The 26,916-nt window shown below is 36.5% G+C and overlaps 1 protein-coding gene across 11 annotated transcripts in view; it reads right to left on the reverse strand.

Annotated features, from left to right (window-relative positions):
- Positions 1–26,916, reverse strand: part of CEP128 (centrosomal protein 128) — a 398,658-nt gene that overhangs the window by 255,483 nt on the left and 116,259 nt on the right. For all 11 annotated transcript variants that reach the window (XM_045451751.1, XM_045451752.1, XM_045451750.1 and 8 more), the window contains 3 exons: positions 22,087–22,437; positions 14,079–14,729; positions 8,725–8,889 (listed from right to left, as the gene is read on the reverse strand). In XM_045451751.1, coding sequence (XP_045307707.1) covers positions 8,725–8,889; positions 14,079–14,729; positions 22,087–22,437 — 1,167 coding nt within the window. The remainder of the gene's footprint in view (positions 1–8,724; positions 8,890–14,078; positions 14,730–22,086; positions 22,438–26,916) is intronic.

A 26,916-nucleotide genomic window follows, 5' to 3' on the forward strand; every position in this document is an offset into this window, starting at 1 on the left:
AAAAGAAAAAAATGCATCATTCATCACCAGACAAATGTTTATAAGCTTACAGTGTCTTTAAAAACCATCAGGATTTCTTCTCCTTTTTTTTTATTTCTTAAAAGATGCTTAAGCATGCATTTATTCTTATGAAAGAATATGGGGGAAAAGTTTAAAAACAAATTTCTAAATAATATAACTTATGTAAGCAATGAGTACCTCCTGTTTGTTTTTGTTCCTAAAATTAACAGAATATTACTTGTTCAACATTAAATGACAAAACAGATTGAGTCATTTTAAATTGTGATAAAAAAAAAAAAAAAAAGAAAGAAAGAAACCTCAATGAAAACAAACCTGGACATTCATTTTATGTTTCCTTTTAGGGTCTACCAAAGCAAGCAGGCTAAGCCTGCTTAACTTCCAACAAAGCACTGAAACAGATACAATATAGAACTTTTCCCCTTGGCTTTCCACACCACAACCATGTGTACCATTATTTAGCCTAATTCCTACACTATGGGTATCACTCACAATTTCAAAATTAAATGAAATCAAACTAACAGTACAGGATTTTAAAGGATAGTGTCCAACAAGACTACTTTCCTCTCAAGCCCCTGTAGTTATCAACCACTCAATGAATTAAGGATTAAATGGCAGGCCTCTCAATCAAGTCCAAATCAGGAATGATAAAGATGCAAACTCTGACTTCACTCATTACCTTTATTTAAAGTGGACCTCCTTGATTGCAAATGGTTAGTGGAAAAGTCACTGCCAATGGAACAGAGTTTGAAAATGGCTTCTCCATACCTACGTTCCATTTTGGAAAGTAGAGACCAAATGTACTTCTATACAACTTTTACTTCTTGCCCTATCCTCTGCCACTGCTGCATGTGTAACTGCCCCCCAACCCAGTCAATGCATAGTCATGTCACCTTTGCATTTTAAACTTGCTTCTTAAAATCTGGCATAGTATTTCATACATGGTAAGCAGTCTTATGCTTCAGCCAATTCTCTGTAAAAGTCAAGGACTACTCTGGACTTAATGACTATAAGTGGTTCAATTAAAATCACTTTATAAATGACATATACAAAATTTATCATTTTACCTTTAATTTGACCATTTTATTATTTTTGTTTTTTTGTTTTTTTGTTTTTTTAAGATGACAGCAATCTCAAAGGAAATTACTTGTAACATCGTAGTCAGTGTTTATTTAGAGTATCTGCTTTGGGGCGCCTGGGTGGCTCAGTCGGTTGAGCGGCTGACTTTGGCTCAGGTCACGATCTCGCGGTCCATGAGTTCAAGCCCCGCGTCGGGCTCTGTGCTGACAGCTCGGAGCCTGGAGCCTGTTTCCGATTCTGTGTCTCCCTCTCTCTGACCCTCCCCCGTTCATGCTCTGTCTCTGTCTCAAAGATAAATAAACGTTAAAAAAAAAAAAAAATTTTAGAGTATCTGCTTTAAATTTGCCTCCAAATTAATATGTGGTAGCTACAGCTTTATCCTACTTACACTTTTAAAATAGATGAAACACCAAAGAAAAAGTAAGTCTGCTTAAAAATGACCTAAAGTAAGTGAAAAAAAGTCACAACTCATTTGCTTCTATTTCTTTTTGTACTGAAAAAAAAACACACACACAAAAAAAAACAAACAAATACACACACACACACACACACCACTGAAATCGGAGAACTGTGCCCTCTACGATCTGAGTTTTTAGTAAAAGAAAATACAGAAATGTGATTTTGCAAAGTAGTGAATATTTTATAGAATAGGCATCTGACAATCATGTATTTTTCCACATAATAAAAAGTAGCAGTCCTTAACAGATGGTCAAATTAGAACTGAAACACAAAATTAAACAACATTGATTCATATTTTCTTGACATGGATATATTTTATGTCACAATATCAGGTTTTAATTTGATTTTTCTAACAAAATCTGATGACTCCTTTTCCAAAATTGGTGTAAAGCTAAAAAAATAAAAGAGTATATGGTAATCTGTTGAATATAATAACCCTAAATTTAAATTCAACACTATGAGTTCAATGAAAAGATACAAATGTGAGTCATTTTACTGGCAGTAAATAAAGGGAAAAAATACAAGGAATTTTTGCTCATATCCTGAATCCACCACAAGCTGTGCAATGTTGGGCAAGTCACTATATTACACTCCTAACCTCAGTCTCCACCATCTGTAAAAATGGGTATCATGATTACATTTGCAAATGAGAATTGTAATTACCATTTTTCAAAGATCCACATTTTGTATAAGAAAACTATCTCCTAAATGTTTTAATACAATATAATCATAGCTTTAAAATATGTTGCTAGGTGTCGCTTCACAAATAACTTGAATAAAGCATTTTGTGGGAAGGAACAAAAATACATTTCTATGAATCCTGATCTACTCAACAACTTAGGTTCCTATGAACTGCCTTGGATGTCGCACCATCTGTGGCTTTAACGTGCTCCTAATTGTTTCATCAAGGATTCTCATTTCCTGAAAGAATAACAGAGAAAAAAAGTCCTCTAAAGAGAATTCAGTATACTACAGAAATAAGCAAGAATTATATGAGATAACTAAACATCCCAAATAACCTACAAAATCAATATAGTAGGTCCTATAAATTCTGATACAACAGAGAGAATAGGATTGGTAAACCTGATTCCTATTTCCATTTCTACCAATGGACAGCTGAGAACACTTGGGCAAGTCAATTAACTCTTTAGGTCAGAACTGCCTCATCTATAAAAGAAGGGGGGAGAATGGGGAGGTTGGTACTGTTCAAGGCTCTTTCATACTTTAGAATTACACTGGTGCCAAATGTTTTGGGAACCACCACCTCTGCACAATATTACAGTGCGATCTTGTAAATCTGAGACAATGTTTATTAAAAAAAATCAAAATCTAGCATACAGATATGGGGCAGAAAAACAAACTACTGAAAAATCTTCCAACGTTGCCATGGCTAGCTATAATCACAAGGTATATGTATTCATGTGACAGCACCTCCAGTAACAGAGGAAGTTCTACATGTGGTTGTGTTTAGGGGTGGATTAAAGGAGAAAGCAAAATGAAGAGAGTAAATACCTTTCTCTTCCAGGTTTGAATATCTAGTAGCAAGAAGCATATTTGCATAATTCTGCTTAGAATTAAATCAGTAAAAAATACAAATGAAATATCCAAATACGGAAAGTACTAGATTATTTGGATAGAAATTACTTGATCTATAATTTTAAAATAGAAAAAACAGTAATGTAATCAACAACAAAAGAATGCCACGTTCACCAGATAAAATACTGGGCGTTAAATAAATAATTAAAAAAAAATTTTTTTTTTCTTAACATCTATTTATTATTGAGAGACAGCATGAGAGGGGCAAAGAGAGGAGGAGGCACAGAATCTGAAGCAGGCTCCAGGCTCTGAGCTGTCAGCACAGAGCCCAATGCAGAGCTCAAACTCACAAACTGAGAGATCATGACCTGAGCCGAGGGCAGATGCTCAACCAACTGAGCCACCCAGGCGCCCCAAATAAACTTGATTTTGAAAAATGTTCAATGACATGCAAATTCAGACTATGAAGCTGTGCATGCAAATGATCCCAAATGGGACCTGAGTATCTGTGTGTATAGAAAAGAACCCTGAAAAGAATTTCACCAAAAACTGAATGTAGGAAAGTTAGGTGGTGAGATTATAGGTGAGTTTTTAAACCTTCCCTATAAAGTACCCTGCATTTTCCACAATGAAAATTTGCTTTATAATTTTTTAAATTTTTAATTAAAAAAATTTTTTTAATATTTATTTTTGAGAGAGAGAGAGAGAGAGAGACAGACAGACAGACAGCACAAGTGGGGGAGGAGCAGGGAGAGAGGGAGACACAGAATCTGAAACAGGCTCCAGGCTCTGAGCTGTCAACACAGAGCCTGATGCGGGGCTTGAACTCACGAACTCTGAGATGATGACATGAGCTGAAGTCAGACACTTAACCCACTGAGTCCCTGTTTTCATACTTTTTAAGTGTTCCCTTATAAAGAACAATATATTTTCTAAACCTATAATTTCAGAATTTATAAAAATGAATATGCCCAATTAAATTGTTTCCCTAATTCCTGAAAACTAATGTCTTCATTATGTCTGCATTGGACATAGGAAAATATCTCAGAATATTATTCACATTTTTATAGCATTTTTTGCATTGCTTATAAATGTATCTGCATAAAATATTTTATATATTTTTTCATAAAACAGTCATCCTTCTAAAACATAAGGTTCAAGATAATACACATAGTATGAACAGAATAATCTACAATATTCTCCCAATTTTTTTAGACAGTCATGTCTCAAACATTATGTAAATATGTTCAAAATTAAAAACAATGTTTAATACTTACACTACAAAATTATTTGAAAAGCTCCACAAAATGACCATTAATAATCATTAATAAACTCATACTTTAATAATTTTTTTTAGGTTGGATCAGATATAGGTCTGTATAGATAAAACATTTAAAACCTTCACTATATAAATTTTGAGGTTGACCTGCTGAGCAAAAATGACTTAATTATACATGAACTCTTTTAATGAGTTAGATTTCAGGGAAACTAATAAAAACAGATTTCTGATAAAAAAACAACATTATGAGTTTCCAGGTAAAACCAGAAAAATAAAAAGATTAATATTAATATCCTTTTAGAACAAAAGAAATCAAATACTTTCTTTTAAAATTTTAAGCAAAAGGAATAATAAACTTCAATGACACTATAGATGGAGAAAAAGTTCTATCTAACACTTCATGAGAGCTTTTTCCCTGGTAAGAAGCTCACAATAAAGTTTTAAATGCATATGTAAAAATTCTGTGGTTGCATAATACTTGTTCTCTTTGTCATGTAAAATTGAAAAATAACATTTGATGTTAAAGCAAAATCAGATGTTGGAAAAAAATGCATTTTATTACCACATATCACCACTGAATGCACTAGGAAAATATGCTAAAGTTAGTTATTCTGTGCATATATACTAACAGCAATCTTCTCCTGATCGCCTGATTAAGGCTGCTGATGCTAATGCTTTATAGGAATTTTGATGAAATTTTAACATTTCTTGGCTTACCAAGTAAGAACATGACAAAAAACAAAGACCTAAAGTATGCAGTCAAAATAGTAGCAAGACATTTAAAAAAGAAGGAAGTATGCTGCACCAGGGTGGCTCAGTAGGTTAAGTGGCCGACTTGGGCTCAGGTCGCGATCTCATGGTTCGTGAGGTCGAGCCCTGCATCAGGCTCTCCACTGTCAGTGCAGAGCCCGCTTCAGATCCTCTGTCTCCCTCTCTCTCTGCCCCTCCCTGGCTCACACTCGCTCTCTCTAAAATAAATAAACACTTAAAAAAAAAAAAAAAAAAAAACAAAGAGGGGCGCCTGGGTGGTGCAGTCGGTTGAGCGTCCGACTTCAGCCAGGTCACGATCTCGCGGTCCGTGAGTTCGAGCCCCGCATCAGGCTCTGGGCTGATGGCTCAGAGCCTGGAGCCTGTTTCCGATTCTGTGTCTCCCTCTCTCTCTGCCCCTCCCCCGTTCATGCTCCGTCTCTCTCTGTCCCCCAAAAAATAAATAAACGTTGAAAAAAAAATTAAAAAAAAAAAAAAAGAGGGGAAGTGTGTATTAACGCCATAAGACAGGCATGCAAGAATAATGCTGTGTTAGGCAAACAAGAAAGGCTTCCCCTTTGATTGCAGAAAAACCACATTTGAAACCTCTTCAATGCATAAGGCCCGGTTTACCAAGTTCACTTGCACTGCTCACATAGTAATCTTTGGGCTACAAGTCACAGGGCCTTTTTTTTTTTTTTTTTCCACTGAAAATGTATTTTCATCTTTTCTTGTTTTTACCTTCTGCAGTCTGGCCACAACACACACACACACACACACACACACACACACACACACACACACATATACCCATAGGTTATCCATATTTTTCATCTGTTACATACATGTATAAGCATGTATGTGTGTATACACACACACCTCTTTACCCACAATTTACTTATAAATTACCTACTGTGTACCTGGCTCTATGCCTGATCTTGGAGATGGAAAAACAATCAAGATTTGATGCCTGTCCTCCAATAGAAAACATATTATAATACCTCCCACCTGTTTGGTTTGCTTAACACACGTGCCTTCAGTATCACTTGCTGATAGAACTGCCAGGTCTTTTCACGAGGGAGCCTCCTTTTGGGGGCCATCTGTCTCAAGTGACTCAACGCAGTCTCGCTCTAAACTTCCAATCTGCATAGTTGTGCAATAATTTTTATTCCCAGTTCCCTGGCCCCTCACTGCCTAACACATTATTAGACTAACCACAGGCAGTCAATCAATACTTGCTGATTGGTTGATTGTTTGGTTGAACCACTAATCAGCAATATCTGGAAACACAACAATAACAAAATAATGGCATCTACTAATTGACACTACTAATAGCTTATTAGATACCAGTTACTCTGCCAAGCACTTTATATACATTTTCACATTTAATTCTATAATAGAATTACTTTCACATCTAATTCTATCATCTTTTCAAAGATGATAAAACAGGCTTTGAGTTTTAAGCAACTTGCCCAAAGACATACAGCTAGAAAATGATTGACACTCAACGTTCTGCCCATAGCCACTAACACTATTATCACCTCTCAGCCCTATTTATAGATGGCTTAACGCAACAAAAAAATATTTATTTATTTTGAGGCAGGGGTGCAGAGAGACAGAAAGAGAGAGGGGGTGGGGATGGAGAGAGAGAGAATCCCAAGCAAGCTCCACACTGTCAGTGCAGAGCCCAATGGGGGACTCAAACTCACTGTGAGACCATGACCTGAGCTGAAAACAAGAATCAGACACTCAAAACAACTGAGCCACCCAGACGCCCTGACCCAACAAAATTTTGATTCATATGTAGCCATATACTAAGGCATGAGTCAACATAAACAGCTAAGTCAACCAAAAGTATATAATCACACACGCAAAAAGGATATTAAAGAAAAGCAAGCATATAAGGTATATATATATTTATGTAGGTGTGTTTAAGACTATTGTATCTTTAAGATCATTCTCCAGTTTAGACTCAGGAGATACCTTGTCTCTGCATTAGTACCCAATGTCAAGACTCAACAATACAGTTTTAACAACTGAAAGGGATTTAGTTTTTCACAATCCAGTCATAAGCATTCAGTTGCAGACCTGTGTCTTATCTACATCCAACCCTCACCACCCGGCACAAGGCCTGCCACATACTGGATGCTCAATACATAGCAATGGAATACAGTCAATAATTCTTGAAACTCTGTCCTAAGGTAAATGCTCCATTTATCTGAATGCCTGAGAACATATATATCTAGAACATCATGAACAGAATCAGTGAAGAAATATTTAAGCAGAACAAGATAAACTTACATTCCAATATATGAAATTTGAACCACTATTTCTTAAATGTAAATAGGTAAATATAAAATATGTTAACACAATCTTCTGACTAGAATTTTAATTACAGAAAAGTTGGAATGTTTTGCATTATCTCCACAGCAACTACACCCTAGCAAGAGATAACAGTAAATATGTGTGAACACTGGACACACTAAAACCAAAACATGACATAAGAACTAAATTGCAGCAGTTGTCAAGATTGTAGGCTTAAATTCAGCAACTTAATTTAGCACATTTAATCATAAACACCTAACTACTATCTTATTTCCTTGATTTTAAGAATTACTAGAAAGGTAAAAAAAAAATGTGTGTGTGTGTGTGTGTGTGTACAAAATATAGGAATTTTGCAAAATACAAAAAAGAGGAAAAGATCAGTAAAGCATTAAGGATGGTTTATGAAGCATTTTATGATATCCTACCCAGTGGTAGCACCTTCCTCACAGATGCTAGTAACCCTTATCAAGTACAAGATTCATTTGGCCCAGTTTATGCTGTCTTCTACTATCAGTATTTCAATGGTCATCTTTATTTACATTTGACTTCTATCACACTCAATTGCAAATCTTTTTTGGAAGCAGGTAGAAGAAAAATATTCTGTCTTCTATTTTTAGTTGACTTTTGCCACAAAAGTAGTGACTCTCTAAAAGTCCCTCATATTCTACCCAATTCCTGTGTACAGCAGATACTCAAAATAAATTCACACATCTACTGAAAGGAAAGTGGTAAGCCTGCTAGGGATGTTCCAAGGTTACCAACCTTCTTAAGATTCCATCTCTACAAGTGCAAAAATGAGCATAATAGTATCTATTTCACAAAATTACCATGAGCATTAAAAGTGCCTATCATATAGCGTGCACTTAACTATTACAGGTTTTATTTTGAGCCTCAGTTTCCTCATAGGTTAAAAGGGATCAATAAAATCCAACCCAGAGTTGTGAGAACTGAATAAGGACACATATGTAAATAAACCAGCATAAATGCCTGACGTATAGCATGTCCTCAATAAACCAGAATTCCTTTCTTTGCTACCTTGCCTCTAAACTATTTTAAGACCCAGAAGAAACTTAAACATCTAATGTAGTAGAATGTTAACGGTCAGTTCAAAGAATAAAAATCCATCATTTTAATAAACTAACATTTTATTCTGGCACCAATACAATTTACCTATGAAAGACTACAATTAGCATTTATTAATACATAAAACGTATCCTAACAAGAAATCCTAAAAGAAATTTGAATTCGTCTTTAAAATGAGCATTTGTTCATATTTTTACCTTTTCTTCTAGCTGGTCCTTCAAACTCTGATATTTTAGCTTCAGTTTTTTGTTCTCCTGTTCATTCTGGGTTAATTCCTCTGTCAGCCTGTCACACTGTGATTTCAACTTCTCTAGCTGACAACGATGGACTTTAGCCGTATTCTTATCTTCTATGCTTTCTGCCTGAGAAGAAGAGAAGAAAAGAGAAAGTCCACTGGCCACAGGCAAATTGTACACCAAAAAAGTACACATTTGATCAGTGGGCAAAAACTTCAAGACTTTGCTCTATGCAGCTGTACAGAAACATACACACAAAGGAAATGCCCTTTGCGTTTATTCAATCACTCCTCAGCGCTCGCAGAGCACTTCCTCAGTGAAAGGTACCACACTAGGTGCGGAGATAACGAATATGAAGAGTAGAGGCATCAGACGCAGCTATCCGTTCCACAACAACGAATGAGGAGTGTTAATAAAGGCAGAAGCAGATACTGTGACAGCCCAGGGAGGGGACACCAACTCTGCTGAGGGCTTATGACAGAAGTGCCCCAAAAAGGAAATACTAAGACACAGTACTGACTGATCAGTTTCTTCATCTACGATCCTGGGTTTTGTGAAAGAATTATGTATTTTCAGTACCACAACATTACCGAACCACCCTTGAGGCTAAAAGGATTATGAATCATGGCAGCCAAGCAACTACAAATAATTTAACGTGAAAAGGAGTTTGCCAGTGATTGTTTCAGTACCAACAGCATAAGAAAGTACCTGGTATTTGCTCTTTTTTTTTTGGAATAGCCAGAATCAAGTTTCAGAAAAAGTGAGAAATAATCTATTCCATGTATGGGATTCAATAAAGATTTGCCAGGCATGTGAAACTTAAGATACCATTTTAAGTGTTATTTTAAATAAACATTTAACATTTTAAATGAATTTAAAAATAACAACAACGTACACACTTGCTATACGTCAGGCACTGCACTACTCTCAGACCTCTCTGCATAGTTTTCCCTCATTTGGTCCTCACAGGAACCCGACCACGGAGGTACTATTTTTACTGCCTCCTTTTTTGAAGCTGATGCCCAGAGACACTCATAACTTGGCCCAGGATATGTAATGAGTAACTGCAGAGCCAGGATGTGAACCCAAGAGTTCTCTCTAATGTCCATGCTTTCAACTACTCTGCTGCACTGCCTTTAAAAAGGTAAATTCGTCATTTTTAAAAAAACAGCTGCATACACTTGTCAATGTTAACTGGTCATACCTACCAGTTACCAACAGGCTGTAAGCAACTACCTATGATCTGCATAAAATATATTAACTCTTAAAATATATGTTTCTTTTCTTTTTACAAGTGTATTATACATGTGTAATCAGGGATGTAGGAATTAGTTCATTGGAATCAATTTCCTGAAAGCAAGTTTTGTCAGCTTTCAACAAAATCTATATTATATTCACCTCACAAAATGCACCTAAGACTAGATGCCATTTTAAATTAACAAAAGAATTGATTTTTAATGAGGAATCCTGTTTTCACAACCCAAAAATAAAACTACAAAATAAAGTTTCTCATCAGGAAAATTGCTCAATTATGATTTTAAGTTTCAAGAGAACGCTCTGCCTTTTCTTTATGATCAGTGAAGTATACAAGGATCTTAGGTATACAAGGTTCCCCCTAAAGCCAACGGCAAGCTGGAGCTGGCTCAGGGAGCCTTAAGAACCAGCTGTGCCCATGTCTTCACGACACTGTCCCTCTTCGGTGATATCTTCTTTCATAGTCTGAAATCAAATGAGGTATTTATATAATACTAAACCTGACAAATCCTGTAAATCAGTGTTTCCCCCTGTACCCCGAGAGCCTATTTTGAAATATTTACCAGCACGCTAATGCCTAAATTTGACTAAGAACTTACTTCTTGTTGCGGTTTTATTATTACATTTACACTTCACTCTAAGGTTTACAAAGTGATATCACAAAAACCCTGTGATAAAGACATTACTAGTCCCATTTTTATCGATGAGGTGCAAAAAGGTTAAGTAACTTGACCGAGGTCAAAAAGCCAGCAAGTAGCAAAAGGGTTCAAATCCTTGGCCTTTTGATTCCATAAAAAGGTTCTACCAAAATTTTTGTTGAAATCATAATGAGGTGATAACCCAATATCCTTCAAATATTAATAATAGCTAGAGTATTTCATTAAAATATTTTACATTTAAATTTTAAAAAAGCGTAAGGGTAGTTCTAGATGGGGAAAATATATATTGTGAGAAAAAATATGGGTAATGTATAGGCATTTGTTAGACTCAGAAAACTAATAAAGGTGAAGCCAAAAGACAAGGAAACATTTATAAAGTTACTTGTCCAAAGTCGTCCTGTACATAATTCAGTATACTAAATCACCTATGATGACCATTATTAACTCCTTTTAATTAACATAAATAAGTAAAAAAGTATAGAATTATGTAAATGAAATAGGAGGCAAGGGTTGTTCCTGAGAGGCAACTCATTAACTTTAAAATGAAAGTGCTGGGGGGCGCCTAGGGGGCTCAGTTTGTTAAGTGCAGGACTCTTGATTTGGGCTCAGGTCATGATCTCATGGTTCCTGGCATCTAGCCCTGTGTGGGGCTCTGTGCTAACAGCCCAGAGCCTGCTTGGGATTTTCTTTCTTTCTCTCTTTCTCTCACTCTCAAAATCAGTAAACATTAAAAAAATAATAATAAAATAAAATAAAATAAAATAAAATAAAATAAAATAAATAAAAAATAAAAAATAAAAAATAAAAAGTGCTGGGCTTTCACAATCTCTGGTTCTCTTTTTAAGCTCTTATGCTGCTTTTGTACTACATTAAAGAGTGCTTATAACACCCCTCCTATATCTGTTTTTCAAATTTAAAAAATGCCTAAAAATTTCAGAATATCTACAGCGTATTTCTAACTTATATATTCTTTACATAAAGGTAATTTCTTACAGCTTTACTGTCATCTGACCACACATGAACACAAAGCACTTCCTAAAGAAAGGATGGGGAAAACCACCCAGTCTCCTGTTGAATACTATGCACTCTGTTTTGATCCAACCCCCTCACAATTCCTCAGCGACCTTCTCCACCAATCTCTGACAAATGGAATGATATGTTTTTAGTTCTTCTTTTTAACCTGTCCGCCACATTGGACACTCTTGACTATACCTTTCCTGAAATGCCCTGCCTCGGTTTCCTTTTTTCTTTTTTTTTTTTTTTAAAGACACATTTATTCAGCATCATGATCAGACTATCACATTTAGCAATCAACAGCATGGGTGCAAAAAACCATCTATATTAAAACCCTTTGTTTGAATGCTTTACACTTTCCATAGAACAGAAACTAAAATAACCTGTTATACAATTAGGTTTCCAAGATACCATTCTCTTCTGGTTCCCTCCTGTCTCTCATATAATCCTTTATTCTTATTTGCTAGAACCTCTTTCTTAGTACTTCCCTTACAGATTGGTGATCTAGAGTTTAATTTTCTTTTCTCCCTACACGATCTCATCCAAATCCCAAGATTTCAACTACCACCAATGGATTACTGGATCCCAAATATTTAACTTTAATCCCAATTTCCTCCTTAATGTCTAACCCATTATGCACTGAAAACTGTTCTACCTAGACTTTCATGGTTAGGTTTCAGGTCCTTTCCACCTAAACTCAACATGCTAAAAAACTGGATTTGTCACTGTTCTCTCCAAATCTGTTCTGTGTTATCTACCTTGACAAACAGCTTCATTATCCACCTAGTCACCCAAGTCTATACCTAGTCATCATCAATTCTAAACATTTTCCAGTATAGCAGTGTAGTTGAGAACATAGGCACTTGACTACCTAGGTTCAAACCCGGTCGCCACTACTTTCCAGATGTAACACGTTGAGCTATTAACTTCCTATGTTTTAATTTCCTCATTAGAGAAAAAATACCAAACAATCTGCAGGGACGACATGAGTATTAAATGGTTAACCCATGTAAGTTTCTTACAATGACTAGCACAAACTGAGTAGTAAAAAAAAAAAAAAAAAAAAAAAAAAGTCTGCTGGTATTATTATTATTGTCAAGAGCCAATCAATCAACATATGACACATATTTTATTTTCTTTAAGATTAGCTCTTCTCCATAACTCTGATTCTACTTTTATGTCCTCATCAACTCTGACAGACTATTATGCCATACTTCATCAATATTAAGACATATTTTCTCACATTTTACCATCTCTGTCTTGGGATGTTGTCTTGCAGCTGATAGTATATTATGTATTTTTTTTTCTTAGTAGATATAATGATGCATCTGACAACTGATGGTGTCTTAGGTTCAATGAAATATAGTAAAGCCCTCTTACCTATTCTTCCAGCCTCCATTCTGCTCTGCTCACCCCAATTAATAACCCCAAATCCACTACTGCCAGCAGGCTATATGGAACTGGGGAAGAATTCATAAAATAGTTGAAAGCATTCGACAAATGTCAGATAGTTCAATATAATGTCATCTTTCGTCATAAGCATTATTATGGTAGTTCTATTTCAAGGAATTTTGAAAACCTTGTAATTAACCTTTGAAGACTTATCTGTTTATTTACCTATTCAACAGATATCTACAATGTTCCAGGAACTGTTCTAGGCACTGAAGATATAGCTGTAAACAAAATAGACTCAAATCTCAGTCCTCATGGACTTTTCATTCTAATAAAGGGAGAATAAAAAATCAATAATATGGAATCTATATCATAAGTACTATGGAGAAAAACTAAAGCAGGAAGGAGGGATAGATTTATCACACTCCTGGTAATCATGTTATGAAATAACTCCCCTGCGTGGGGATAATGCTGATACCATTAGACCCTAGAAACATTTCCCCAAAGGCCAGATCTCAATTAAGCATTTATCCAGGCAACTTTGATTTGGAAAAGAAGGGGTAAATCTCAAAAGCCTTGGGTTTACACAGCTCATCAGTGGATCCACTTTAGTTACCATGCTAATAAGGATTGTGGTTATAGCTTCTATGGCCTTGACAAGTCTTTGCCTTTTATATTTTGGGGAGGTCACAAATGTTGAATGAGGGCACGTTTCAGGTCCACGACTTACTGCCACCTCTGCCTTTCCTGAACTCCCAAAATAGCTAAACATTCTTTTTAAAGGGTTTCAGTGCTCTGAAATAGGTGCTCCCAGGTGGCTGCTATAACTCATTTCAACCCGGCCGAACAGGCACGAATAAGCCTCTTTACTGTTAGTTTTATCTTCCCTTCAGTGCTTAGGAATACAAAATGATCTCTAAAAGTTTACGCTTTATTAACTTCATGAGCCACCAGAAAAATTCCTTCAGTAGCATCAGGATAATTCAGCACAGGTACCTTCAGTGTCCTAATATGATTCTCAGCCTCACTCTTTTCCTTCTTGAAGTGCTTCATCAGCTCCTGGATGTTCTGCTCGTGTTTAGTTTTCACACTCTGCAATGACGATGTGAGATCTTCCAGCTCCCTCTGGTGAACGTCTCGTTCTAGCTTTAACTGTGTAACGATTGTAGCTGTTTCTTCATCTCTAGATTTCGCCTGTGTCTTGAGGTCAGCAAGGGTCTTAAGCACCTCTTTCCTGGCTTTCTGTTCCTCAGCCAGTTTATTAGCAAGATCGGCCCGGATGGCACTCAAGTCCTTGACAGCCTCTTGCATCTCAAGAAGTTGAGCTTTGTCCTTGGCCTGGCCCTTTTTTAGCTCTGCGATTTCTTCTTCCAGGTGAGCTTTCTCAACTTTCACCTGGCTTTGAATCTTACTCTGCTTCTTCAATTCACTTTCCAGCCTATGGATAGTGTCCAAGGAATCCTTGACTTCTAGTTCAAGGTCAGCTTGATGAGCCTTAATATCACTTAGTTTCTGCTCCTTACAGTGAAGTTCCTCCTCTTGAAGGGCACGCTTGGTTAAGACATCATTCAATTCCTTTCGAAGATTCTCTATCTGTTGTAACGCTGCATAAAGCTGGCTTTTCAATTCATCCTTTTCTTTTAGAATCTATCAGGTAAAAAAAAAAAATTCACTGTAAAGGTCATCATAGGGACTGTCAGAAAATAAAGTTTAATACACACGGAGAAGAAAAATTCATAAAATAAAATTTTGTATTTTTCCATTTTTTTTAATGAAAAATAATTTTCAGGCTAGAAAAATACAATTACCCTGAAGTAGTGCCACATTGAAATATATGTTTCAGATTTTCATCACCAACACAGGTCAGTCCTTGATTATAAGTATTTAAATGTAGGATAAGATTCAGCAAAAGAATGGGGGGGAAAAAGACTCCTATTATAATTTACCAGAGGTTGAAATAATATAATGTTAAAATAACAATTCTTTGCATTTTAATTGCACAGTTTTTTTTTTCAATAGCACACTTTTAAAAAGGAGAAACCTCAAAAAACATATGGAAGATAATATACGGAAGATATATGAAGATACAATCTAAGAAAGACATCAACCGTCATTAATAAAGAAAGTTAGTAGTGACAAGAAATACACCAGTATGTAACTGGGAGTCTTGAAGTCCCAAAAAGACAGAAATAAGATTAAGATTAAGATTAGGATTAGGATTGGTTGGGAAGGGACTCAAGAGAAAAGTCAAGGGACCGGATGTCCATCACCCTGCGCCAGCCTCTCTGCCAGGTTAGGGTTGACAATGCGGGATGGAGGCCAAGAACTAACCCTCTCATCCTCACCAGCCACCAATGCAGTGAAAAAGCCAACAGCTAAGGAAGCTGAAATCATTTCTCCCCATCAACCCCCAACACTGGCACCGAGAACAATCTCTGTCCCTGCTTATGGGCACATGTCACGGCTTGATGACAGAAAAAAGAAAATTAAGATTCTCATTTCAGAATTAGAAATAATGACTAAAGACACAAATACTTACAAGGAAGTTTTACACTTTATGTTTTATACTTCAGTATGAAACAATTCATGATAAACTGCAATAAGGCAATCACTCCAAAAAAATTGTTTCCTCAAATCCTTGTCAGTTTTAGCAAAGGAGAGACAGAATGAAGCTAGCATGAGAAATAATGAAAGGAGGTGGTTATGCAATTGGGCTGTGACCAGAAAGAACTGAATATGATTCTCAGTCCAGCCATAAGTCATTCTTGGGCCTTAAGGAAATTATTTATCTTTATAAAGATCACAGTAACACCTATATCATAGGGTTGGGATGAAGACTAGTAGAAAAGAGTTTGGTTAGACAGAAGATTCAAGTTCAAGGAGAAGCCAGGATCTCAAGGAGGTATTTGTTCAAGACAGTGATCAACTCTGTGAAGAAGAGGTATAATTGAAAAAGCAAGGTCCCTGGATTGAAAAGACTCAGGTCCACAGAGGAAAGGATTCACCTTGAAAGGCAGGAAAAATGGCTAGAACTATAGGGTCTAAGGGTAGGTGTATTATTTTTCTATTGCAGTGTAACAAATTCCAACAAACTCCGTAGCTTAAAACAATACCCATTTATTATCTGTTTCCATAGATCCTAAGGCCAGGAGAGGTATTGTGCCCAGGGTTTCCTAAGGCTAAAATCAAGGTGTCAGCTGGCCTGGGCTCTTACTTGGAGGCTTTGGGGGGAGACTCCACTTTCAGGTTCATCCATGTTGTTGGAATAATTTAGTTCCATGCTCTCACCACTCTGGTCCCAGTTTGCTGGCTAGCTTTGGGCCAGGGGTTGCTATGAGCTTCTAAGGCCACCCACACTCCTTGGCTCATGGACTCCTCAGACTGCAGCCAGTGACACCACAATGAATCTTTCTCTTGTTTCAAAGCCTTGGACTTCCCCTTCTCTCAACAGCCAGAAAAATTTCTATGCTCTTAAGGACTCTTGTGATTAGATTAGGCCCATCTGGATAATCTCCTTATCTTCAGGTCAACTGTGCCATATAACATAATCATGAGAGTGATAGCTCATCATGTTCACAGTGTCCAAAAATTAGGGTAACTCATTTCTGGGAGGTCACTCTGCTTACCATACTAGAGAAGACAGAAATGGACAGAATCAAGTCTTGGCTATAAGGACATGCAGGACGGGCCTGAGAACAAGGAGACGTGGCTTCAAGACAGTGATTAATGTGTGGAACACATAACAGACGCCCCTGGCCAGAAGTTAAGAGACTTCCATGCAGCTCTGACAATGAAAATTGTATTTTCAAGATGAAGCTTTAGCAGGTAAAACATCTTGGAACACAAAAGACTATAATGTCTTCCTGAAGTTGGTTTAAACAGCAAAGGTATTTATTTTTCTCACATAACAGGAACACCACAGATGGAACAGTTCAAGAAGAGCCCTTCAAAACTCAGGCTCTGCCTCTCTACAGTTCTCCAGGTTTTGCCCTCTGCTTCAGTGTTCCAAGCAGCACATCACATGGCAACGGGTGGCAGCCTAGAGTGGACAGTCACAGACTATATTGGTCAAATTTTTAATTTCTTTGCCAATATAGTTACTAAAAACTAAGTAAGTTCTATTTTCTTTTTGTTAATTGCTTGGCTGGTAGCCACAGCCCAAGTTTTTGTCTAGACATGGTCTCTGAGTCTGAAAATGACCATGTCTCAACTGCTACCTCAATATCCTGGACATTCCCAGGGGCCCTCAGTTGAATAAGCTTTATCTTGAGGGAATTCAAAACAATGGACTTGGATCCCCTTTGTCAGGCCAGGAATGCTTAAGGAGAAGCACTTGAAAGGGGCCTGAGAAATCAGGCTTGTTTTTTTATCCCATTTTTATTTCTAAGTTTCCTACCTCCCTCTCTTGCTTGGGCTAACTTCAGCATGCATAGATCATTTGGCTATTCCAATGCTAAAATAACTCCAAATTACAGGCTCTGTATATCTGGACTATAAAGTGCAGATTTTCAATCTCTCTACCCCCAAAACATCTTGCTCTCTGCTTTTATTATTTATTTTTCTCTGCTGATATAGACAGGCAGGCTTCAACCTACACTTGTCTTTCTCTTGTGTGCCTCTTCTGAAGGCTGCAGTACGTTCACAACACATGCCAACGTCCTCAAGTTTTCATTCTGGTCATTTAATACCCCACTCTGAGGCACAACATCACTAACCCAACATATGATTTCCAATGGTTCAACTAACTACTTCCAATAGCACAGTTTGCCAACTTTCCATTTAGAAAGGTAGGCTCCTCCGGTCCCCACTTTATTACCCACTTAGTCAATCCTACATTTTAGGCTCTTTTACTTAAAGCTCCTGGCTCCCAGAATTGATGTCTCATATCAGCTTGACTATCTTCAGCTGACGGTACAGAAACACTCCAGTTCAGGTTGACTTAAACTACAAGGTAATTTAATATCATTCCATGCAGAACTGCTCTAGACACAGTGTCAAAGTTCAGGTCCACCTCTCTGAATTTCTCTTGGCAATACCTTCCTGTGTGTGAGACTTCATTCTCAGGACCATTGCAAGACAGCCAGCTTCAGCCACTGCAGGTATCACAGCCAAATACAACAAAACCAGAGAAGGAGAAAACCTCTCTTAGGTATCTTCTTCAGGAGTGAGTAAATGTTTACCGGAAGCTCCCCCAACAGATTTCATAACTCATTCTTCATTGATCGGAACAGGGCTGTGTGCTTGGTAACTGGCCTACATTACTTTTTGAACGAAACGGACTGGGACAGGGGGAGATGGGGATAATCAAGACCACTATAGGAGCCAACTGATATTTCTATGTAAATTGTGCTGGTACCATTCAGGAGTGAAAATGGAAAAAGTAAAGAGTTGGTTTGATTCCAGATTGACGATCAGTAAGACACGTGAGGTGGAAGAAGAAACTGAAGATGATGATGAGCATGTCATCAGAGTAGCTTTTCACGAAGTCCAGTTGACAGGAAAAAATAGATTCCAGGAAATGGCTGGTCAACCAGAGGAATGTGGAAAATCAAAATCAGATGTTAATGGTTAAAAAAGGAAAAGGGAATAAAAGAAATGTGTAAGATCAGAGATTGAAATTTCGGAACTTAAGATATGAACATAGAGAATTACAGATGAGGACAAATTTTACCCACAGAAATTAGCTGCTGAGCAACTTGAAGGTCACTGTAAAATGGGAAATTAGTGAAGCTTAAGGACACAGAGTTCAATGGGTTGCCAACTTGAACTTCAGAATCATCAAAGATGAAAAGACTTGCATGTAATGAAACAGGTTGAGGGGAAGCCAGGTGTAAAAATCTTTGAGAAATGTGGAGGCGTAATGGAAAATAAGCAGCAGTCAGGATCAATGAGAAGAGAATGTTCTAACCAAACAAACCCCGCTTCCAAAGACAAAAAGCTATAAGAGAAGATTGTGAAAGAAGGACTGAAAATGGCTGTGTGAAGCCAGAAGAATGATACTGTCTAAAACCTTAATAAGAACAGGAACCAACTCCTCAAAAGCCTGACCACAAAGTACATGCAAGTTGTGTCTGTTTATTTGTTTGAATTAACTAAAAGGTAGACAGAAATTTTTGAAAGAAAAAAAAGTTATTTTTCTGCATTTGAGTGTACATGCAGACAGACTGCTGGATTATTCTAATATATCAGTACATGAGCCTTTCTAAAATTGCATGTGATAGAACTGGTACATATTTAAAATGTACTTTATCACTGATCCTTCTTACTTTTCAACCTTTAAATTAAAAAACTCAGCTTTTAAAAGACAGTATATATTACATACACTCTTTTTCTCCTCAGCATGAAGGCAATACACAAAAGGAAAAGATGGCAATTTAAGATTCTTGAAGTCAAATATTATCAAGTAAAAAGCTCAATATTCAGGGCCAAACCAATTATTCTGCCAACTCAGCAAGAAAAACAAACAACCTAAAAAGTTATATAAATTTGGAAATATTCAGAAAAGCATACATTATGATCAGAATCCAAGTTCAACATTTTTTTCCTTTATCATTTTCAAAGCACATACAAGAACCAATAACTTCAAACAACACTTTAAAAAAGATAATGACAAAATGCATAAAAAATAAAAAATATAAAGACACAAGAATCACAACTAATGATTAGTTTATTTGTATCTACAGAATTTTAGGTCTTCCAATATGTGTTCATCTACATATTCTTAAAGAACATCATGATTCCCTAATGTCAACATCCATGCCATTTTCTTTCAAGGAAAGTATACAATCTGATCTCCCTGGTTTTTTTCTGCAATGCTTTGCTTTTCGTTTGGTATTTCATATCATTCAATAATGAAGTAGTTCTATAATAGAATATGTATCTGATAATCTTACCAAAATTCCAAAAATGTAAAAAAGAAAAAAAGAAATCAGTGCAATTTTTAGGAGAATAAAACCCTTTAGCCTTCTACTACATTTTTAAGTGGCAAATCTTAAAGCAGTAAATAAATTATGCTGGAAAAAGAGAGAAGTAGACACAGAAGTATTTAGAAAACACAAAAAATTGCATCATTTAAGCATGGAAAATGGCTCAACAAAGTTACTTAGTAAGCAATTAATTTATTCTGTAAAACATAATGTGTTTTATTTGTAAATCAGTATTATTTTTATTTTAATACATACTTCCAAATATACCCTGGAGTCACTTTTTGAAAATCATTAATCCAAAAAAGAAAACAAAACAAAACAAAAAAGGAATAGGCTGTATAACCAATGCCTTAGGGTGGCTTTGTGATTTTATTAAGTATTAAATACTCCTTAGGGGTATTATTCACTCAGACATAAAAATATACATGCTTTTTTTCTGAAATTATTTACAGTGTATTTCCACATCATGGATTTACCGGACACTTGAATTTGCAGTGAAATATGTTACCCTTTCTTCTTTGATTAACCATTGCTCTAACTCCAACATGCTGCATTAATTTTTAAGGCTTTTAAAGTGAAAATTACAAAGCTTGCTGTGATAATTGTGATACTACCCTAACTGTGGCAATCACTTTAAAACTACTTCTTTGCTTATCATTAGCAATGCTAAGTGATAAAAATAATTATATCAGAAGCATTCTGGGAAATAACTTTAACAATTGTGAATATTCTAAAAAATTCCATCTAGAAAACTCTGCATTGTGGATTAGGATACTGTCTGATGACATGGACTCTTCTAAATTTCCTCTAATTAAGTAAAATCCCCAGACACTTCTCAATCAGTCTACCCCTCTCACCTCCCCCCCTTCTTTCTAGCTGCCTCCCCTACAGTCATGCTCACTGAACCAGTTACCAGACCAGACTGACAACAGAATAATCAAGGTAGAGCAATTTCCTGGGATCAAATCAGTTCAGATTCAAGTCTGAAAGCTTTAGAACTGCTTTACCTCAGGGCAACCAGTCACCCAGTAGGTGTCAGATGGGTTAAATTGAAAAGCCCTCCACAGTGAGCCCATGGTGATCACTTCCTCCATCTTATATCTGAGACATTCGTATCTAAATGGTAAAGCATCTTCTCCATGCCAGCTCATCTGAAATAAGCATCTGTCACTCTTAAGGGCTGACAATTGATTTTATAAATATAATTGCCCCACAGTTTGTTTTCTTTTGAAACAAAGTCAACTTATCCAAATGATTATTCTTCTGGAATGTTCAGAATTCTTGACAAGTGACAAATGACAAAGGAGAAATGATAAACCAAGAATACACATGGATAAAAGTCAATCCTGACTTTCCTGATCATATTATAAACATCTTGGTTTAATTCAACCCAAATATAGAGTTGAGAATCAACATAGGAGCATAAAATCCATTTAAACTAACTGATTATACAAGAGAAAAGATGATGTGAAATGCACACATGGATCAGGGAAATGCTTTTTGTTGCTATCAAAAAGGCACAAAAGCCGAGTTTTAAAGAGGCTTGCGACCTGATAACACTACTCAGTGAGACTGTGAACATCACTCATTTAATTAAACCCATTGTAGTTACTGCCAAAAAAATGGTCCAGTAGTAACTACCACATCTTTAAATGTCTCTTTCCAACTAATACTTAAATTGAAATACATAAGAAGATGAGATTCTAAAATTCATACACTGGGGGAGAAAGTCAAGTGATGTTATGGAAGATTTCACTACTCGTTTTCCATTTGAATATTAAAGAACAAATTCAACTTAGGGAACTAAAAGCTAAACTGGGAGATGGGGGAGGAGGTGGATCTCTTTTAAGGGCCAAACTCTAAAAATCTACAGAATGTTAAACTATGAAAAAGGCTTTAAGAAGTTAAAAAAACTAAGTTACTTTTTACCTTGAAATAGCCAAGACATAAAGACTCTCTATCAAGGACATCTTGATAGACTATATGAACAGCATGGCATTCAAGTGTTTGTTCAAAGGATGGATGAATGAATGGTTGGTCACAGCAAAAATCACCCATTAGGAATTTGGCTTTTATACCTGATTATTCTTGTCTGTCAGTTGCTCAAGAGTTTCAGACTGCTTCTCCAGTGCTCGCTCTATTTTCTTATGCTTAAGCTTCCACTGTCTAATGGACTCCTGAGCTTTCGTCTTCAGCTCTTCTCTCCTCTTCTCTGCTGCCTGTCTCAGGGCCTCTGACTGCTGGAACTCGAGAAGGTACTGCTCGGCCTGTTTGGTGGCATCCTCAGCATGGTGAGTCAGCTCTGAGATCTGAAGGTCAGCATGCTTATGTTTGGCCTCACAAGTCTCAAAGTGATTCTGGATCTCCTTAAGTTGATCCAACATCTGTAGTTGCTGCTTTTCCCTGTTCTCCAATTCACGTGTTAAATTCTGGGAATAAAGCATGTGAAATATTAGGAACATGTTCTTGTCAAAATTGGATGCATAACATATCATCAAACAAGAATCTCTAATGTCACTGAAGTGGGAATCATCTGTATTAAATTTCATTAGTAATCAGTCTAGAAAATATGAGTCCCCTTCTGTGTATTTTATAAGAACATTAGTTGGGAATAATTTTTTATAGGAATAGTTTCCTTCTTTTTTACACTATTTCATTATCCAAAAAGGGAAGATATGTATTTTCCAATTGACTGTCACTGAAATAGAAGGCCTTGTTGATGAGAAAAACAATGTGCATTACTTTTGTAAACTCTCTTGCTTTGTCCAACTGGAAAAAAGATCAATATTTTACAATTGTCAGACTATCATAGCAATCATACATAATATTTCACTTTCTGGCAGCACATAAAATGTTACAATAAAATAAAAATCTATAATAAAAATGTGCATTGATGATACAAACATCAGTATAGATAATACTATACTTGAAAGTCTATTTAAAAGGCTCTCAAAGTGTTTATAGATAGGCTATTTCCAGCTAAGTCTAACATTACAAGTTGCTGAACTTATCTCAAGCTTATATGAATCACTGTGGGACAGATATTTAAACAAACTTAAATTTACTTGGAATACGTAATAATCAAGAAAAGCAAACCTGAACTCTTAAAATCTAGTTTCCCTAAAACAGAAGTGGTCAACCATACATTTGGAAATTGCACTAAATCATCATGATTCATACCTATTTTTAATTTGGGAAGAATTGGTGAAGATCTATTTTTAACTTCAAAAATGAGAAGGCACTGCTTTTATATAACATTTTATACAAATAAAAGAATGTTTCCATCTTCAATCTTATAAAGCTTTGGAAAGGAGTGACAAATTCAGAAATAATGTATCCCATAAGCTGCTCCTCCTGAGCCTTACTTTCTAAACTGGGGGTGACAAAGATAACCTGAAAAGACCATGTGTCCAGGGGACTAAGATGACACTAGGACAAACAATAAATATCATCTACATTGTTGTAAGGTGCCTACAAATGAAGACTGGAAATATTTACCAGCTTCCTCTGACTCTAACATTATAATGTTCAGTTCCAGATTCCATTATATTTGAACTGTGGCTCAAATAAAGTTAAATACAATTTCTCTCATGATTAAAGCCATGGTTTGACATTCTGGCAAAAAAATAAAAATAATGCCTTAAAATAAGCTTCATTTTCCAAGCAACAGGTTTGCATTTGCTCAGTTTGCTAAATTCAGTGCAGTCTGGAAGAGAGGAGTCATTCCTTTATCTACCCAACCAAAACAGTAAATTAAGAACTATGCACAAGTTTGTGTGGAAAATTCTAAAATGAAATCAGAAAACCATGATGCTGGCTGTTTACCCTTTGCCCTTATCTAAAAGTTTTACCATGAAGCTAGAAATCGACTTTATTAACAAGCAGTAGTCATGTGATTTCTCCATCAGCAGAGAGAGGTACTAGTATTTTTTTTTCCCCCAACCAACGCTTCGGAGACTGGGTACCCTTCCTGTGTGTTAGCACATAGTTTACTGAATGGTTAATAAGACCTGGCTTAATCTAAATTGGGGAGCTATTCACACTAACAACTAGATTACAAGAATAGATAATGCTAGATACTAAAATGATGGGTGGTTACTTGAAGAGGCCTGTATCTTACAGCCTGGCTGGAGAGGGTTCTCTCTCAGGAGGTGACATAGGAGCTGAGATCTAAATGAGGAACCAGCAATAATAGTAATTATTATTATTATTACTACTATTGAAGTTTATTGAGCACTTGAGTTATACAAAGGACTAAGCAAATGCTTTATAAGAATGATCTCATTCAATCCCACTATTATTATCTTGATTTTAGTGATGTGTAACCAACACTTGGAACTTGCCCTAGGTCACATACCTAATATGTGAGGGAACAGGATTCAGACCCAGATTGTCTGACTCCAGAGGCCATGTTTCCAACTCTTTGCTAAGAGGACAGATTCTCAGATGACCCTAATTCCATGCCTCTTTGTCACCTACTCCCACAGTCCTATCTTAGCGAGTTATCTTTTTTCAGAACTGCCACCTTTGAAGTAAGAGGTATGTCCAAGTACTCCCTCTCCTTCCCACTACCCCATCCTCCCCCTCCTTCCTACCCCTTAGGCCTTAGGCTTTATCTACCAATCTGCCCAGCTCCCTCACTCCTTTTCTTGTGATACATCTGCTCCTCATTGTCAGGAAGATGACCACGCCTTGATATTTCGTTTGCTGGCTTTAAATCCAAGTTCTTGGACCTAATTTCCTTAATTTTCACTTTAGCCACTCTGTTGTTCATGTTTCAAACTCCTATTTAAAACAAAACTTGAATGGCAAAATCGTCAGCTCTTGGGGAATTGACAAATTTCCTGTTTCCTATATCCAGTTACTGAGTCCTCTAAGGAAAATCACACAGGAGTATTAGTTGATGTGATGGCACATGAACAGGCAACTCCTCAATGCCCAGAAATTCTACTGCATGCCGCTTTCCAATCCACATGTGGCCCATCTAAAATGTCCTGTCTCAGACCTACCATCTTTTCACTCACTTTTAGTATGTAACATAGCTCCTCCTTAAGAAATAAAATTGAGGCCATTAGGCAGGACATCACCCAAATTTCCTTAATGTATTATTGTAAAACTTACCAATGGCTAATCTGTCCTCCTCTCCAGCCTCTGAGGAAAAGGGATCCTTCTTTTCTTTTTTTTTTTTTTTTTTTAATTTTTTTTTTTCAACGTTTTTATTTATTTTTGGTACAGAGAGAGACAGAGCATGAACGGGGGAGGGGCAGAGAGAGAGGGAGACACAGAATCGGAAACAGGCTCCAGGCTCTGAGCCATCAGCCCAGAGCCCGACGCGGGGCTCGAACTCCCGGACCGCGAGATCGTGACCTGGCTGAAGTCGGCCGCTTAACCGACTGCGCCACCCAGGCGCCCCAAAGGGATCCTTCTTAAATAAATTAGCCTATCTTTGTAATTTCCTTCCACTTCCATCAAGGGCTTCACTACAACAATTATGCCTTCTCTTCCTTGTATTGAACCTCTCTTTTCCTCTTGGATCATTATTCTCTACTATTCCCATCTTTAAAAATCACAGTAATTTTTTTTAATGAAACAAATTGAAGATGACACAAACAAATGGAAAGGTATTCCATGTTCATGGATTGGTCCCTGCTACCCAAAGCAATCTACCCTTTTAATGCAATCCCAATCAAAATACCAAAAACATTTTTCACAGAGCTAGAAAAAATAATCCTAAAATTTGTATGGAACCATAAAAGACTCCAAATAGCCAAAGCAATCTTGAAAAAAAAGAACAACGCTGGAGGTATCACAATCCCAGATTTCAGTATACTACAAAGCTATAGTTATCATAGCAGTATGGTACTGGCACAGAATAGACACAAAGATCAATCGCTTCTCGGCCTTTTGGCTAAGATCAAGTGTAGACACAAAGATCAGTGTGAATCAAGAATCCATAAATAAACCCATGCTTTTAAGGTCAATTAATCTATGAAAAAGAAGGTAAGAATATACAATAGGAAAAAGAAGGTAAGAATATACAATAGGAAAAGTCAGTCTCTTTAACAAACAATGCTGGAAATACTACACAGCTACATGCAAAAGAATGAACCTGGACCACTTTCTTACACCATACCCAAAAATAATCTCAAAATAGATTACAGACCTAAACATGAGACCTGAAACCATAACTCCTAAAAGAAAACATAGGCAGTAATTTCTTTGACAACGGCCATAGAAACAATTTTTCTAAATATGTCCTTTGGCAAGGAAAACAAAAGCAAAATTAAATTATTGGAACTGCACCTAAATAAAAAGCTTTTGTACAGTAAAGGAAACTATCAAGAAAACAAAAAGGCAACCTACCAAGATGTAGAAGATATTTAAAAATGATATATCATATAAGGAGTTTATATCCAAACTACATGAAGAACTTACACAACTCAATACCAAAAAAAACCCAATAATCCAAATAAAAAATAGAGAACCTGAACAGATCTTTTTCCAAAGAAGACTTACAGATGGCCAACATACACATAAAAAATGCTCAACATCATTAATCATCAGGGAAATGCAAGTTAAAACCATATTGAGATACCACTTTATACCTGTTAGAATGGATAAAATCAAAAACACAAGAAATTACAAGGTTGGTGAGGATGTGGGGGGGTGGGGGGTGGGAAAGGAACCTCCATGCACTGTTGGAGGGAATGCAAACTGGAACAGTTACTGTGGGGAAACAGTATAGAGGTTCCTCAAAAAATTACAACTAGAATTACCATCTGATCAGTAATTCCACTACTCGGCATTTACCTAAAGAAAACGAAAACACTGATCCAAAGAGATGCATGTACCCCTATGTTTATTGCAGCATTATTCACAATAGCCAAGATATGGAAGCAACCCAAGTA

The sequence above is a fragment of the Leopardus geoffroyi genome, chromosome B3 (assembly GCF_018350155.1).
Source record: "Leopardus geoffroyi isolate Oge1 chromosome B3, O.geoffroyi_Oge1_pat1.0, whole genome shotgun sequence".
Lineage (NCBI taxonomy): Eukaryota > Metazoa > Chordata > Mammalia > Carnivora > Felidae > Leopardus > Leopardus geoffroyi.